The 18,092-nt window shown below is 49.3% G+C and overlaps 1 protein-coding gene across 2 annotated transcripts; it reads left to right on the top strand.

Moving 5' to 3' along the window:
- The first annotated feature begins 988 nt into the window (after window positions 1-988).
- Window positions 989-17,850, top strand: LOC139763051 (uncharacterized). Of its 2 annotated transcripts, none has more exons than XM_071688631.1 (10): window positions 989-1,015; window positions 7,968-8,053; window positions 11,958-12,079; window positions 12,496-12,596; window positions 13,348-13,465; window positions 14,486-15,091; window positions 15,890-15,946; window positions 16,131-16,252; window positions 16,737-16,854; window positions 17,143-17,850. In XM_071688631.1, coding segments are annotated over exons 1-10 (1,464 nt in total). In that variant the 5' UTR covers window positions 989-1,013; the 3' UTR covers window positions 17,275-17,850. The 2 variants fall into 2 exon arrangements, with proteins under 2 accessions (XP_071544732.1, XP_071544734.1); XM_071688633.1 differs by lacking the exon at window positions 989-1,015 and adding an exon at window positions 2,964-3,174.
- Window positions 17,851-18,092: the final 242 nt, after the last annotated feature.

The raw sequence follows: 18,092 nt of genomic DNA, 5'->3' as shown, positions 1-18,092 counted from the left end.
ATTTAAAATCGCAGGGTTATTTGCAAGTCATTACAGGTTTTAAGATGGTGGATTTCTTTTCGTAATTTGTAATCACTAGTTACGATATATACGTATCGTACCACACACTCGCCACCATTACTGACGGTTCTATAGTATATTGGAACACAAGAGACCTGTTGAAAAGATGTATTTAACCGACAATTTTCATAATACATCCACAACTCATCGCTGCGTATTGTCACCCATGAAACGCAAGTGTATAATATTAAGTCCCTAATGTAAAGATTTCAGTCAAGAGATGGCGTTAGTATAGCGAAGTTGTATATCCCTCATTTGATTGTGAGTCACCGACTTGACTTGCGCAGTTTGAAACATTTTGTCATAATTAACGAAAATGATTCATAGAATGACAGATTTGGTGGCATTTAAGGCCCAGAGTTGCAGACATGTATATTATGGGAATGGTGTCAGGACACGGGTTTACACACAAGGCTGCTGCCGTGTGCTCATTCTGTTAAGAGTCTCGGTCGAGTCTCGTTAGCTAAATTTAGTCTATGGTCTGTTGATATCGTCTCAGGAAAAAAGAAGTAGAGGAGGGGGGGGGGGGGGGAGGTGGTGTGTCTGAAGGTGATGATCGGCTGGGGGCGCCTTAGGAAATTCTCCCCCCCCTACGCCTTCGTCTCCCCCGCCCTAGACGGTTCCCCTACCTCCCCCTCTCCACATGCTCCCCATTCTTGTCCTGAGATGCCATTGATGGGGATAAGAACCACACAACCCCTTCCCCCTTTAATATCTCTTACGAACTGGAAAATCAAATCACCAGCTAGTCCATTACCTCCAGTCCGCACCGGCGTCACACGACATCAGGATGTCACACAGCTGACGTCTAGTGGGTAACTAGGACAGGTAATTGTTGTGGTCATTGTACTGATGGCGACGGTGCGGGAGATGGTGGTGGTGGTGGTGTGGTGGTGAAGGCTTGTACGATAGAGGTGTTCCTATTCATCCCAGGTTGACGGAACACCAAGGACATGTAAGTCCACTCCTACCGTACTCATTTGAGAATATATATATATATATATATATATATATATATATATATATATATATATAGTTGTAGCCGCTTGTAAAATTGTGTTGGCGTCGTGAATCAACAATTTTTCGAGAATATGCCTCCTAATAATTATAGGAGGCACCAAGTACTTATATGGGTTATCTTTTTACTAACACTGTTGCAAAATATACCTTTCGTTAGTTTAGTGAGTTGTTGAATACGTATTTTACACAGAGGGTTTAAAAAGTCACGTCTCAGATGTGAGGAGATATGGAAACAAGTATTTGCAACGTATTTGTTATTTTGCCGTCTGTTGTTCGACATTGTAAGAATCCACATAACGTTTTCGACGGTAAAAGAGGAGAATAGAGAAATGGTGGTTTAAGTAGCATCTATACACCACTCTATGTGCAGCTTTGTATGTAAAATTATCATGTATTGCATACTCATGGCTCTGTAGGAAGATCAGAACACCCTAGTGTACAGTTGAAACTAAGCCGAAATGTGTTATTATCGCTCGCCTGGAAACTGTTAAATCAAAAACATTGTTGTCTATTTTTTTTTTCCAATCCCTGCAAAATTTTATTGAGTCATTCATTAAAACTTTAAAAAGTTTGGAGCTGTACTTTTCGACTTTGGGTGAACAGGTTCACTGCGAATTACAATATATATATATCTGTACCATGCTTTGGGATCTCGCGCAAAAATAACTAATGAACGATAACAATATATTTAAACATGATGAACTGTGGATTCTTTGACCTCCTGACTTGACCTGAGCAAACGAATGGAATTAGGTTTGTCTCGGAGCTGAAGGTGACTTCTTACCCACCAGGAAAGACTTTTAATATTTTCTATCGGTCTATAAAATGATGTCAAGATGTAGAGAAACACTTTCAAGCCAGGAAAGTGATGTGTCACAACGTGATCTGACACGAGACATTATTTCGAAGCACAGGGACGTTTGATATGTTTCCAACAACAAGGAGAAACGACGGATAATGTAACTGGGAATTTTCTTAGGCTTTGAGGTCAGATTGCCCCGAGATAAAACTTTTTCCAAATTACAACTATAAACCTGGAATCGTCCTATATGTGGTTGCAGTATTCCATACAAGGCGGTTACATTAATTCCGTGCATAATTAGAATTGCTGCTCAGATGATATTTGACGTCTGACCATCACCCCAAGTTGATAGTAGACTTGGCTATTTGTGTTAATGTGGTCTCTCGGAGGTAGATTAGATAGGTGATACGGTCATACGAAGTATATAACTGTCTTTGTGCTTCCTGGTCACTGTAGATAACCTGGGTATAGATAACATTTACAGGCGAGGGTTATCATGTTATCTAAACTTTAGACAAACAAATCCTGTTTACGTGGGAGCTTATATCCACAAGAAACTAACCACATTACTTACGAATATCTAGAATAGAAATTTATATGGGATATCTACTATAATAAAGCCAACGCTAAAGTGTGATAGGCTAACTACCGAATGACGTACAGTCGGCAGTTATATTGCATGAATGTTCGCAAGCCTTGTTCGTCAAGTCGTTCAAAACAAGTCATGTACTTTCACTGAAAATAGTTTGTTCCAGATCAGTGTCATCATAGCTACAACCAGGTGACCTTTGCATTTCATCTTAAAGGTCACGAACTTTACAGAGTTGGTGCGCCACAAGAGTGTGTGTCATGTTTCGTGGTGTGGTGGGGCGGTGGGCAGGATGTAGGGGAGGGGGGGTTACTTCAGTGGTGGGCTACCTGAGACCTATAGGGTGGACGTGAGAGCAGGGAGGGTGGGGTGTTAGGGGAAGGGATGAGGGGAGGGGGGGGTAACTGCTCAGTCACGCCGTCCGCCTGACAACAGTGCTCGTCTCCCTCCCGCCACCGACTAGGCTCGGAGCAAACCCCAGGCCGGTAACTCTCCCCCTCCCACACCTTCCCTCCACCCAGCAGACATAGCAGTTGGGCCGCTTGACCAAACCTGGCGTTTACTCTGTCCCAGGAGAGGCTCAAAGACAGTCACTTGTCTTCTCTGGGCCTTTGCGTGCTGTGGCTTCGCCAGACACACGGGGCCAATCGACAACACACCAGCTCGCTACACCTCTCTAAAGTCAACTGCTGTTTTGAACAAGGTAACCTATGTGTTGCACATTGGAAGAATGATTGCAGGTCTGCAGTTAGCCACAGGACACGGGGTAATGACAAGTGTTTTGTTAATCAGAGATGACCAGGTCGCTAGATCATACAGGTAAACACAAAGTCGACAGTCTTCTGCACCAGGGCGTTTTTTTTAAACAATTTCACTAGTGGGGCAAAATTTGAGAAGGGCCCTTAATCATATACTTCTTGAAGTTGAATAAACTATCATGATGATAGTTGACAAGCAGAGTTACATTTCACTTTTTTTTTTTATCTAAAAGGGCCTAAAAGGGCTTAGGTCTTGGAGCGATGACTGCTTCTTTGCTCTTGAGTACTGGGGTAGAAGCAAGGGTCTACGAGGGGAGAGGGACTTGCCCCTCCGCTATGCTGAATGATGTCCGACACCAACTTGTGACCTTTCTTAAACCCTTGACCACTGCGACGGTACGATGTTTGGGTATGATGGCATGACCTTTAACCAGATCCATACAGGGTCATGCCCTCTTATCCGAAGGTTGTACTGTTCTTGCCCCCAAGGGGCGTATCTTCAGGTAAAAGAGCCAACTTGGGATACATGAGAAAACTACGTTAGCCAAGGTAACTCGGGGTAGTAGGTAATGGGAGAGGTCAGAGAACTAAGGAGGAGGGTACCATTGGAAATGGGTCCTGTTAGGGGGTGCTAGGTCAGGTCGTAGAGTAACGCAAGGGGTGAGGTGGAGAGTGGAGGGGGTGGCTTTTCCGTTGGTTGGTGGGGAGGACAGCACTGGCTGGGTCATACTGGGCGTCTAGTATACTTTGCAACCATGTGTATCAGTTATCTAATCAGATATGCGTTGATCAGAGATATGTTTTTTTTTTTTTCTACGATTTACATCCTCTTTACACCTGTCTCCACATTATACCTATATCGCAGACGTACCCAAACTTCAACTTTTTTTTTTTTTAAATCTCGACCAAACTCTCTCTCTCTCTCTCTCTCTCTCTCTCTCTCTCTCTCTCTCTCTCTCTCTCTCTCTCTCTCTCTCTCTCTCCCTGGGCAACATATAAAAACGATAACTCGTTTTCCGTTGAGCCTGCTGACTGGACAAGTTCTTCCTTGATCGTCCCGAGCCTTACTTACGGAAGAGGGCTCATGCCTCTCAGGATCTTGACGTGAAATGCAGGTAAAAATGAATATTTTCGTGGTGTAACGTTTTATGCTCGGACCTCTAACTTACTCACACACATAAACTAATATTGTTCATGGCCTTTGTGCCTATGTTTGAGGTTTGGGAAGCGACTGTCATTGTGTTTGTGTGTGTGTGTGTTGTCGTAAGTGATAGCGTAGTGTGGGAGGAAGTATCACCACACCACGTATGTTTCCTGCGTGTCGTAAAAGGCGAGGGAAAGGGTCGGGACGACTGTATTACATGCTAATACCTTATGTGCCTAAATGCCAATGTAGATAGTCATTTTTACATGTGATGGTTAACTAGGTTCGTAGAAGAAACAACTCGAATACCTTCTGTAGGTAAACTAAACGTATCTTGGGTGTGGTAACTGTTGGAATAGATAACTGTGGTAGTTTCTTCAAGTTTCCTCCATGTGAAGGCACTCTCTCTCTCTCTCTCTCTCTCTCTCTCTCTCTCTCTCTCTCTCTCTCTCTCTCTCTCTCTCGCCCACCCTCTACCCAACCACCTCCTCTCGCGACATTATGCTGACCTTGAAGCTACAGCAAGAGCAGCAGGTGATGCGCTCCCGGCCATCCGACGAGCCGACCAATGGGGGAAGAGCGTAGCGAATACTCGTTCACTCCTACCTGGCCAACCCAACCCGCCCTTATAAAGGCTCCTCCTCACCCGGAGAACTTCGCATGTAGTGATGATAGCACTTGGTGGACTCGCTTGAACATGTGCGCTTCCCCCTGACGCTTTTCCTAGGCTAGGTTAGGTTAGGAAGAAGAAAATAACTAACCTAACGCCTAAGCTTACCTAACACCCTACCTAACCTAGCACCCCCGCCCAACCTAGGACCAACCTAACTTAGCACCCCCACCCCTAGAACCAACCTAACTTAGCACCCCCACCTAACCTAGGACCAACCTAACCTAGCACCCCCACCCCTAGAACCAACCTAACTTAGCACCCCCACCTAACCTAGGGAAAGAAATTGAGGAGGGGAACCAACTATTTGTTGACCCCGCTTGACGTATCATGGACATATCCAGACTTGTACTGATGTTACTAGGTTTATGGTGTATAGGGCCACGCGGGTTTTGAGCCAGAATCATCAGCATCATGCGTCAGAGCGTGATGTGTCGTCCCGGCTTAATATATATATATATAGCTCGGTAGTTTGTGAATGCTTACGAAAGTTAAGAGGGGGAGTGGCCATGGGATGAAGGGGTCGCTTGGGGAATGTAGGTGGCCTTTGGTATTTATGACATGATTCGTGTGTTCGAAAAGCTAGCCTATTATGTATATAGCATGATAATTATCAATCTCATATGTGGAATATTTAGTTTAAAAGGTAGGCTACATCGCAGAGAACATGAAGTAAAAGTCGTATAAAATCATTATAATTCCACTCAGTGTTTGTGGTAGTAATTAAACTGTACGTCTGGCGCTGGCCCGTACCTTCATGTTTCTCTCTCTCTCTCTCTCTCTCTCTCTCTCTCTCTCTCTCTCTCTCTCTCTCTCTCTCTCTCTCTCTCTCTCTCTCTGTATTGAGCAATGTAGCACTACAAAGTGAGCATATTATAAGTTTGTCCTCATGATCTTATTTGTACGAAAAACATTTTTCTTTTTTCCTTTAATTACGTTTGTACAACTACGCATCACTGTGGAGTGCACTAGCCTTCCCCCATGTACGTACACACTGTCCTTGTGCGACGAGGAAATGTTCATTATATGAAGGGCTTTGACCTCAGGCTGAAATGTTAGAGATTAAAACTGCATTTTTTTTTTTCTCATTATGGCATTGTGTTTTCCCCTGACCATCGGGAACTCTATACAGTCAGAAATCACGTTAAGAACTTAGTTCAGACAATGGTGTCAGAGTAAACAAACATTGTTTATGAAATTATGTTTACTTCGTGTGGCCACCACCGTGCAGTCGATAGCCACGTGAATCCAGCAACACACACACACACACACACACACACACATAGTGTACCTTGGAAGCGAATTGGTGAGAGGTTGGTATTGTAATTAGGCGAGAATATTGTTGGAGGCCATATAACCCAGACTGGCCATCTTGAAGGTTGCGAGGGCGGGAGGGGGCGCTAACTTATTGTGTGATTTTAATTTTTCTCCTTTTTCCCCAGATTGTGTTGAGCCGTCTCTCTTATTTCAGATCTGCCAGTGTCTCACTCTCAATCTTTCCCTCGTGTATATGGCAGCTTAGATCCATTTCGCTCGTTTGTCGTATTCATTTTCTGCTACTTTCTCTCCCTGTCTCCATGGATCTTTCTTAATCAGTATTCTGGACATTCCCCCCCCCCCCCCCCATTTTGCACTCGGTGTTTTTGTCTTCATTTGGTTATCTGTATTTTACCACTCCGTCTATCACGCGATCTCATTTTGTAAGTTCCGATCTCCATCCATCCGTGTCTGTACCGTTCCGTCTCTCTGCTTTTGTCTCGCGTGTTATCTAAATGACGTAGATTGGCAGCCCCTCAGACCCAGGTAACAGGGTGTTGATTAATTTGATTCAATCTTGATTGGAAAACTATTCTTGAAAGAAAAAGGTAGGATGATGGGCTTTAAGGAGAAAGCGCACGAATACTATTACGTTCACGTGGATGTCTCGTCTACCTTTATCTAAGCTGGAATATAAGGAAGATATCGGGATCACTTGTGAATAGTTATGTTAAGCATAGTGTCATGGAGGGCGTCGCCAGCGTTCACCTTGCCTGAACGGGCTGTTGCCCGATTTATTGAGCAAATACAACCAACGTGGTATTCCGTTGATATGCCAATTAAAGATAAAGCACGAATAAGATTGAACAGTGCAAAGTTTTCAAGAGAATATCATCTAACACACACACACACACACACACATACACCCTTGAGTTACTGACTGCCACAGTAATCATGTGACGCCGAAACATGCCGAGTATTGCGTGGTCTAGCTGGTGGTGGGGGGCACGAAAGCAGCCAGCTCTCGGGAGCAAAAACCAAAGTAATACCTATAGAAGAGGGGGAGTGAACCAACATTGCGGCGTAGGGCAAAGGGGGTCAAGTTTGGAAGTTAGCCTGGGACAGTTTATAAGTCGGATCGCTTATAACTCAACTCTGTCAAGTAAGGATGCAGAGCTAGAAGCACCCCAGATGTGAGAGAGAGCAGTCCTCCATACAAGGACGAATCAATCCTTTGTATAAACGGAGCAACTGTTCAGAAGAGAAGTTTCGACATGTAAACAGGACATCCAGTTTTTTAGAGGCAGACTTAGCTATTCCCATAATGTGGGGTTGCCAAGAAAGAGTGGATGTTACAGTAATACCAAGTATGTTCAGTGAGGCAAGACGTGGAATTTTATATCATTTTTGGTAAGATTATGATCTGAAAGTTCTCATTGATGCTGAAACATGATTTGTAAGTTGGTAACTGAGATCAGTTATATATTTTCGTACAGGAATGTCTTCTTAGATGATAATGTATAGACCCTAGATCGATCTTGTGCAAGAGGATGTACTCCTGCATTTTAGGGTATGAAAGGGAATTAAGGGGGGGGGGGGGTTGGTCATGGATACTGTGCCGACGTTCGCTTTTCGAATAAAAGACGAAACGAATCCTTATTTTACAGGATGCACCGCGCGTCGCTCGTGGCGCTCTTGGCGGCGTGGGTCCTGGCGACGCTGACCACTGCCGTGCCTGTGGGAGACGACCCCGGTGAGTATAGCTTTATTTCATCGTTTTATTAATAACGTTGGTTAGTATATAAGGGGCGGAAGACACTGTAGGTGATCTCCATGACTTCTCTGGTAAACAGACAGGCGAATGAACTGATGCTACCGTCAGTGACGCAGGCTGGATTTCTCACATATCATCTGATAACTGACAAAGTCATCGTACTCCAAAGTTGTTAGAATGATGATCGTCTTCGTCTAAGTTGTTGTCGTTAAGATTTCATTCCGTTGTCGCCTAATGAAGGGTATTGCTGTTGGTAATGCTAGTGATATTCTGTATATCCTTAAATTACTTAAAAGGGAAGAACCAGAGTCACACACAGACGTACCCAACTCATCCAACTTTCGCCCCTGGGCTGTGAAAGCCTAAATGGAGCGAGCGTCTGGCAGCCATGTTCTCCCGAAAACCAGCGGCTTACGTCAACGGTCTCTACGTCTGGTTTCATAAGCTCCGGCTTGATGGTTTCTAAGAGGCCATCGTACCTAAGGATCATTACCCGTCGTACTCGAGGATCGTACCGTCGTTCTCAAAGGGGGATCGTAACCATCGCGCATCAAGGGGTTGACCGTGGTAAATACAGTTGTGGACGGAGATGGTAAGAGAGAGTTTGCATCGTACGGAAATACACAAACGCTGAAGATCCGACCAGATCCCGTTATAACACGTTCATGGATGGAAAAAAAAATGAGTGAACTTGTGAACATATTTATGTAACTGTTTATGGCGAGTGATTATGCAAATTTTTATACAAAAGATCAAGATGTCTTCTCGAGTTCACAACCTTGGTTTATATCTCTCGTCCTGCGTCAGTCCCTGGTGTCGTTTGTTGCCCTTTCAGTGTGTCGTGGGTATTGTTAGTTACCTGAAAGATGAAGCGGTGAATGTTCTGAAGGTTAGGATAATACTGTTCAACCTGCCGAGGAAGGGTACGGAGACATCCTGTGGTGGTTACGTAACTCAAACCTCAGTTCCTGGCTGGCGGAGTAGCCGACGACGTCGCATGTCACATAAGAGGGAACCAGACACCCCTCCAGCCCCACGCCCCGGCCAGTTAGTCCCCCTCTCTGACGCCCGTCCCCAACTGGAACTCCCTCAAAGGGGTGGCCATGGCAATAAGAGTCCCCATAACTGGTGAACTCGACTGCCATTCCATAACCTTTATTGCCTCACCCTTAAAAGGCTACTGGCAGAGAGCAAGTCTCTAATGCAGTGTTTGCATAGGTTCCTACCCAGTGTTCCCACTGACTACTTCTGTAACGCAGTGTTTGCATAGGTTCCTACCCAGTGTTCCCACTGACTACTTCTGTCTAATGCTCCCTCCAGCTACAGAATGCCAGTAGTCCATATATTAGTGAGGCAGAAAGAAAAGACAGCTACCTGGGTCATAGGAGTGCAACTTGACAGCCACTGAAGTGCTTGGCTCACAAAGCAGATGTCACTGACCCTCCTAGTACCCAGGCAGGTAATATGGGTAATATACCTCCCTGGTCGTTGGCTACTTACCAACTACTGTTATATTTTCAAGTACAATTTTGGTCCAATGCAACTGGGTACAATGTCCATTGTAGCCACTAAATGAATGTGATTAATGCGAATAATTCTTAGTCTTTTCAATATTTTTTTTCCCTTATAATTCTGCTTTTTGGCTGCCTTATCTTCTTCCACATCTGCTTTTGCTTCCTCAACCTCTAAAGTAACCTGGTGGTGAGGTGATGTAATGATGATGAGGAGGAGGACAAGTGACGATCGAAGAATGAGATGGTGACAGACATCGGGAGATGATATTCCCCAGAGCTTCCAGATCTTTCCTTATCCCCCCCCACTCCCCCCACACGCACAAACAGTTACCTTCATCCAGGTTTTACATGACGATGACGATGCGTTGTAATTAAACTGGATCGAGTTTATTTTTAGCTTGCCCGTCTGGCGTCACTCTCCCCAGTGGTGGCTTGGGGCAGTGCCCTAGACGGACGCACACAACACACACACGTACCAGTTGGCTCAGTGACCGGCTCTCGGACGCGTCTCGTACCCTCAAGCCTCCTGAAGCAGACGACCGAGCCACCCCATACCGCGCGATGGTCAGGGTGTTACTGGCGGCGTGCGTCTGTGCGCTGGTGAGCGGCGCGCTGCGGCGCCACCCGGGGGAGGACTTGCGGCAGTGCCCTCCCTTAAAGAGTCCTCCTGAAGCCAAGACTGACGTGGTCCTGGCCGGTCGGATGGCGCTGATGAGGTGCGGATCGAAGCCGCAGGTGTTGCTCTGTCTCTCGGGCAGGTGGTCGCCGCGGCCCTCCTGCCGCAAGGCTCGGGCCGAGGGTAAGCCGCCGCACGCGTCCGCGGGTGGCGGCAGAGGGAGGGAGAGGCGCTCCCCGAACACCGGGAAGTATGAAGCCCTCAGGCGACGGGTGAAAGTCCAGCGGAAGATCCAGCGGGGCCAGCTGGCGACGGCCATCAGCGGCGGCACGCCGTCCCGCGTCCGGGTCCACGCCGGGGACGAAGCCCTCCTCATGTGCCGCGTCCGCAACCTCGGGATCTACGCCATCTCCTGGAGGAGGGTGAGCGACAACATTATCCTCACCATCGACGGCATCGTCCTCGTCAGCGACGCGCGTTTCTCGACGGTCTTCGAGGAGCAGACGGAGACGTGGATCCTGAAGATCTCCGGCGTGCAGCTTCACGACACCGGCGGGTACGAGTGCCTTGTGAGCACGCAGCCGCAGCTCCGCAAGGAGGTGGCGCTGGTGGTGGTGCCTCCCGACCAGCCCTTGGAAGAGTTTGGTGAGCTAGGTAAGGCGCCATGTGTGCCCCTCCTCCTCCTCCTGCGTCGTCGCACCTACTTAAGACTCCTAAATAATTTCTCCAAGTCTCTCGAACACCAGCAGAACAGACCCCCTTCCCCCCTCCTCCTCCCCTATCTCTCCCGCAGTCTAAAAGCCGGTCAGATACCTCCTTCCTTCGCGGACTTTATGCGGTTGGCTTAATGACTGAATGACGCCGTTCGAGTTCGACCTTTTGACACCACGACTAACTGCTATCCATTACATTGCTTTCCCGTTCCCGCCCGCAGGACGTGGTTTCACAAAGCTCTTTATACCGACGATCATTACGGTCTCCACGCTTATTTGTTGTGTGGCAGACGTATAGTGCGGGTTGTAGGTTACTGCTTACAAGGTCTTGGCCTTCATCCTCGTTAATGGAGGGGAAGGAGTACACCGTCTCGCCGTGGACCTTTCTGCTCGAAGGGCGTGTCCACTACCACTTGGCCCTGCTCCTTCGTGAAGCGCAGCCCTGTGGTCGCTGAGGACACCTCCCCACCCCCAACATAAAAGGGGTTCCTAAAGGTTGTTTGGTAACGACGAACTCAGACATGCGTACACGTCGTCTGCCTCCCATGACATCGAAGTAGATTGGCGAGTAATCTGTATCCAGTGTGTCATCGTAGGTAACATCATCGCGTCATTGTACTCCGAGATGATGATGGCAAATGAGAGGGATCACACGCTCCTCATGTACTTCACATTATCATTATAAAGTGATCAGGGTCACTATGCAGGTAATGTACAGGAATTACGTTCGCCATATGTACGATGGGGCCTTGTATGTAATGTGTTGAGTGTATGTATGATTGTGGAGAGGATTATACAGTGTACGCCTTGGGTGTTTCATGGTACTAATTGCAAAAGAATCTTTTTTTTTTTTTTGGGGGGGGGGTAAGATGACTGTTTACCATCTGTAAACGTGAGTGTAAATGAATCTGTTGAAGTTACCGGTAGATAAGCGATCTAGAACCAGTTGTCTACCATCTGTAAACGTGAGCGTAAATGAATCTCTTTTAAGTTTAAGGCGATAGAAAAAATAGAAAAAAAAGACAGTGTCGTTCTTGCAGGCGTGGCAGACGCGGACTTCGTCCTGAGGAACATCTCTGCCCTGTGGGAGGAGGTCCGCGACCTGCGCCGCGAAGTGAACCACCACCTCCACCACGGCCACACAGAGACCAACCACGACCAGGTGAGTGTTGGGGTGGGGACGACCAGACCAGACCAGACCTCCTCCCACCACGACAGCCTCGTACGAACAGGACGACCACGAGCAGGCGAGTGTGGAGTGGTTTTTCAAAGAAACGACAACAGTGCATCACTGGGCAGTGAACGACACATCCACACACACACACCGACTCTTCCACGACGGCCACGGACGCGCCGAAGGATGACACGACCAGGTCGTCGTGCACGACCCACTCAGGGTTCCAGTTCCCGACGCACCGCGTGAAGGTGAACGCATCAGGAATGGAAAAATAAAAGTCACTTACTTTTTGCCGACAGATATGGACAGAAAATGATTTAGATTTTCAACCAAAATTAGAATGTACCGTATGTATACATATAGAGAGAGGGTGTCTAATGTTCGTCCGTCTTGCGCCACAGATTCTGGAGGAGGTCGGCGTTCTGCTACATGAACACCACGTGCATCATGATGTTCGTCCACACGAGAATCACAACGAACATCACAGCAAGGATCTGCTGAAGTGAGTACACCACCTCACCCTGCACTACCTCATCCTGGACTACCTCACCCTTGATTACCTCACCCTTCATTACCTCACCCTTGACTGCCTCATCCTTGATTACCTCTCCCTTCATTACCTCACCCTTGAGTAACGCCTTCGCTGTCTCACACCATCATCATCATCATCTCCCATCTCCCCGACAGTTGCGTCAACGTTCACACCATCATCACCCAGGGTCGAACACCACTGCTACTCTCCCCACCACCACCACCACCATTACTCTCCCCACCACCACCATCACCGCTACTCTCCCCACCACCACCACCACCGCTACTCTCCCCACCACCACCACCACCACTACTCTCCCCACCACCACCATCACCGCTACTCTCCCCACCACCACCATCACCGCTACTCTCCCCACCACCACCATCACCGCTACTCTCCCCATCACCACCATCACCGCTACTCTCCCCACCACCACCACCACCGCTACTCTCCCCACCACCACCATCACCGCTACTCTCCCCACCACCACCACCACCGCTACTCTCCCCACCACCACCATCACCGCTACTCACCCCACCACCACCATCACCGCTACTCTCCCCACCACCACCGTAACTACTCTCCCCACTACTACCACCACTATTCTCCCCATCACCACCATCACTACTCTCCCCACCATCACCAACCCACCCATTCTTACATCCTGAGGACCATTTCAATCTCGTGTTATCTCTCTCTCTCACTATCTCCTCCCCCGCAGCCACATGGAGGCGGTCCACGGCCATTCACGGTACGACGACGGCCCGTCGCAGCACCTGGACCGCGCCGACGACTCCGTCGAGGACGATGGCGACGACAACAACGACCACAGCCACGAGGCAAGTCGTTAAACACACACACACACACACACACACACATACAAACACACACACACACACACGACTTCGTGAGCACGAGCCTTGGGTGACCATAGCCCGGCCTTTTAACACTGACCTTTCATGAGTCAGTGGGCGAAGGTCGAGGGCCGTCATGCCCCGAGTGTCGTACCGCCGTGCACAAAGGTCGCGCGTACCGCCATGCACAAAGGTCGCACGTACCGCCGTGCACAAAGGTCGCACGTACCGCCGTGCACAAAGGTCGCACGTACCGCCGTGCACAAAGGTCGCACGTACCGCCGTGCACGAAGGTCGCGCGTACCGCCATGCACAAAGGTCGCACGTACCGCCGTGCACAAAGGTCGCACGTACCGCCGTGCACAAAGGTCGCACGTACCGCCGTGCACAAAGGTCGCACGTACCGCCGTGCACGAAGGTCGCGCGTACCGCCATGCACAAAGGTCGCACGTACCGCCGTGCACAAAGGTCGCACGTACCGCCGTGCACAAAGGTCGTACGTACCGCAGTGCACAAAGGTCGCACGTACCGCCGTGCACAAAGGTCGTACGTACCGCCGTGCACAAGTATGATAGCTACGTGCGTGCTCAAGGGGGGCGCACGGCTGTGCGTCACTACATAGATGGAGTCAGATTCCTCAAGCGTTGCGGGGAAGCGGTGCTTTGCAGCAAGCGCTCCGCTTGTCGCCACGCACGACTCGGATCTGCTGCAGGCACGTCCCTGGTGCCTCCGGTACGCCACGGTGCCTGGAGCAAGCAGGAGGGAGACGGGGGGGGGGGGTGGGGTAAAAGACTCCACCCCCGTCCCCTCCTCTCACTACAAGCACCAGGGAGCCGTATGGGTGATTATAGCCTTGTCTCTTATGCTTGCTTTCACCTCTATCTGTAGAGCCGCTGGACTCCTCCTCCCTCATGTTGTTTAACACTGTATGGTCTCCTAGAGCCACAGAACGACGTGTAGTCGTACTAACGACGACTCTCTTCTCTTCTTGATCCAACCCTATAGGACGACTTGGATCACGAGCCAGACGCCCACGACCGACACGGCCTCCACTCCCTCCACGATGATGATCACCACGGGCATGACCATGGGCACGACCACGCGCATGGCGGCCACCACCACCACCACCACGACCATCATTCCCACGACCATGTGCATGACCACGACCATGAGCATCATGCCCACGACCACGACCATCATGCCCACGACCATGACCACGACCACGACCATCATGCCCACGACCATGACCACGACCACGACCATCATGCCCACGACCATGACCACGACCACGACCATCATGCCCACGACCATGACCACGACCACGACCATGTGCATGACCACGACCATCATGACCACGACCACGAAAGCCACCAGCTGCTTGGCCACCACCACCATCACCACCACGTACACGACCACGACGGCAGCGACGACGAGGGCGACCGTGCCGCGCGTCCTCTCTTGCCGCTGAGGCGGAATCTGGCGTTCGCCCCCGGGCGGGAACCACCATCTGGCTACCAACTGGATCCCTGGATGTACGCCAGCTGTCTGCTGCAACCCAATGTCGATGTCCCGGAGTCCGACATCAGGGGCGGCATCGTCATATCCCAGAGGGTAAGTCCCCGAGGGGCGCAGCTCCTCCCCAGGAACTGTCAGAAAGGAACCTACACTAACTAAACTCCCTCTTTTTTCGGCCCCCTCCTCCTCCTCCTCCTTCTTACCTCTTCCTTCTCCTCCTCCTTTCCTCCTCCTCCTCCTCCTCCTCCTCCTCCTTACCCCTTCCTTCGCACCTTCTGGATCCTGTCCTCGAGTTCGGAGGGATTCGTCGTCTCCACCTCCCCGCCACCCTCCTTCCTCCACAGGTGAGAGAGGGAGCTTGATTATTTATTTTTGCCGCAGTGGCGACCAATTTGACCCCGTGCCAATCCTGCGGGCGGTGGCGCAGGAGAGGAGAGGGACGCAATCCCCAGTTGTCGTAGATAGATGGGGTTTAGATGGACGGGCAGACGAGGGTGTCAAGAAGTTCTCTTGTAAAGAGATCATATAATTCAAGGCTTTAATGGACCTCGTAAGGTTGAAGGGGGGTCGATGGCTTGACCAATTCAGGAGGGGCGGCTCAAGGTGGTGTGCTGGAAGGAGAGACCTGAATATTGTAATTAAGTCACCAGTACCACCAGTAATTGAGTTGCTGTTGCTTTTACTGTTAACCACGCGTTTGGCCATTACTTCAACTATCCCTCTACTACTACTACTACTACTACTACTACTACCACCACTACCACTATTACTACTACTTCTACTACTACTACTACTACTACTGTTACACTACTAGATCCTCTACTATTGGCAGTGTGTGTCCGAGCTTAGGACTTCCTCGCCAAGGGATTAATTTCTGCTCTTTAAATCTTTCAGAAAGATCTCAAGGGTCCGGTGTTCTTCGACATGCGTCTGTCTGGCTTCGATGTGTCGGTAAGTAGGGAGAGAGAGAGAGAGAGAGAGAGAGAGAGAGAGAGAGAGATTGCACACTGTACCCTCTTAATACCACCACCACACCAGCCTTTCACCAACCACATTACCCACCTAACGCCACCACAGCACACCGCTAACCTCCTGCCTCAGCACCACCGTGAGCTAACACGTGCCACTCCCACAGCAAGGGCGCGTGCATGGGTTCCACGTGCACGAGTCCGCGGTGACGGATGGACGATGTGGTACTGCCGGTGGCCACTTCAACCCCCGCCAGGTGACCCATGGTGGACCTACCAGCTCCGTCAGGTGAGTTACCGAATCCTCTGCGTCTCCAGGTGAGTCCCAGGGTCCCATGCCCTCCCCCAGGTGAGTTCCCAGATACAGCAGCCTCCCCCAGGCGAAGTCCCTGATCCCACAGCCTCCTCTAGTGAGGTCCCTGATCCCCAAGGGAACTCCCTGGACATGTAAACACTCACCGTTCAGGTTTCAAAGGCGTTTGTCATCCCTGGGGTTAACTAGTACACATCAGACTGCCATAACTGCATAAAGGCAGGTCAGATCTTTAAGTTTAATCATGATTTATTGTAGCATGTCACTCATGGTCTCGTGTGTCCGGCATGAATGTTACTTTAAAGAAAAATATAATGACAATTCTGCTTAAAACGACACGGTATGATTTGCAGTGTTACTCTGTCATAGGTCAGAGGGTTTGATTTAGAAGTGTATCTCGTCTGTGTACCTCCTCTCTCCCCAATTGTGACCCCTTAATGACCTGAGGTGACCTGGGCAGGCACGTGGGTGACCTCGGCAACATCGAAGTGAACGAGGACGGCGAACTGGACTTCATCTTGTCCGACAAGCGCGTCGCCCTGGTCGGCGAGAACTCCATCATCGGCAAGTCCATAGTGGTGAGTTGCGCCAGGCGTTTGCACGTGACTTTGACCCTTACTGATGACGCGGACGACGCGACCGCTTCGATAACAATCATATTGACCACGGAAAAACCGACGCATGACACACGTCTCGATAGGGACTTGCAACCTTGAGTACTTAGACAATGAAACACTTGTGATGATGAAGGGGGAGAGGGAGATCTATATATATCTCTCTCTTCCTCCCCTTCTGTGTATCTCCCCGAACCCTAATGACGCCAAGTTCTTCCTTTCTCTCACCCCCTCACCCCGCCCGCCTGGCAGATCCACGAGGGCGAGGATGACCTAGGTCTGGGTGGGGACTCCGGGAGCCTGACCACAGGTAATGCCGGGGGTCGACTGGCCTGCTGCAACGTATACATTCAGCCCGACCCTCACTTCAGGTTCAAGGGCTGAGTGCCCTTAAGAGGACACCCACCGCCCCGTCCTCCGTCGTACATCTTCTTCTGGAGGAGGAACAACAACACATCCTTCTTCCCCCGTGCGGGGCGTCTGTGAGTTGCTGTACACCTCCGGCGGAGCGGCGGATGCGCAGCTCAATTAGCATTTATAACCCCCTGTTGTACAAGATGTATTAATAACCTGTAGAGATTTGATGTCTCCTCTCGTAATAAGTCATTAGTTGTGTTGATTCTTAAGTATAGTGTTGTGTATTTTGACTAACCCAAGGTAGACAAATGTTAAAAAAAAGAGTGTTATCCTATTTTGCATATGTATTTTCCACTGGTTTATTCGTCACAGGCACGTCGCCGTGTCTTTGACTCGTGGTTATTTGTGTGTTACTCTTAAACCACTGAATGTGACGTCACGTCGCCCTATGCACGACGACGCGACGACCTGTGACCTTAACCCTTAGGGTCAGGTCGTGCTCAAGGGGTTAAGTAGACGATTATTGATTGTCCTGGTACAAGAGGTGATTGTGAAAGGTGAAGTGACTGTTGTTAAATAGATGATTAAAGTGTTGGCATTGTTGGCTCTCTTTCCCTCCTCAAGAGGTAGTACTCCAGTGTCTGACCCCTTACAACTGTTGGTTAGCCCACACAACACTCAGCAACCCATTGTATCCGGAATTGGTGTCGTAAAACTCAAGAGTATGTGTCATTGTCTTTGATGTAATTGAGACAGCCAAGATGGGGAAGGTGTTTCTTTACTTCGTGATGTCTTTTATTTAATATTCAAGTCTTCTTTCTGCCCCAAAAAGGCGAGACTTCCTC

Source organism: Panulirus ornatus, chromosome 46 (genome assembly GCF_036320965.1).
Source record: "Panulirus ornatus isolate Po-2019 chromosome 46, ASM3632096v1, whole genome shotgun sequence".
Taxonomy (NCBI): Eukaryota; Metazoa; Arthropoda; class Malacostraca; order Decapoda; family Palinuridae; genus Panulirus; species Panulirus ornatus.
Note: the sequence above shows the minus strand (reverse complement) of the source record. Positions and strands in the feature narration are given on the sequence as shown.

Excerpts from the sequence above, each read along its gene's own strand:
- LOC139763051 (XM_071688631.1), top strand. Across the intron at positions 8,054-11,957 it reads GCCTGTGGGAGACGACCCCG|GCGTGGCAGACGCGGACTTC; the intron begins GTGAGTATAGCT and ends TCGTTCTTGCAG. Across the intron at positions 15,947-16,130 it reads TGTCTGGCTTCGATGTGTCG|CAAGGGCGCGTGCATGGGTT; the intron begins GTAAGTAGGGAG and ends CCACTCCCACAG.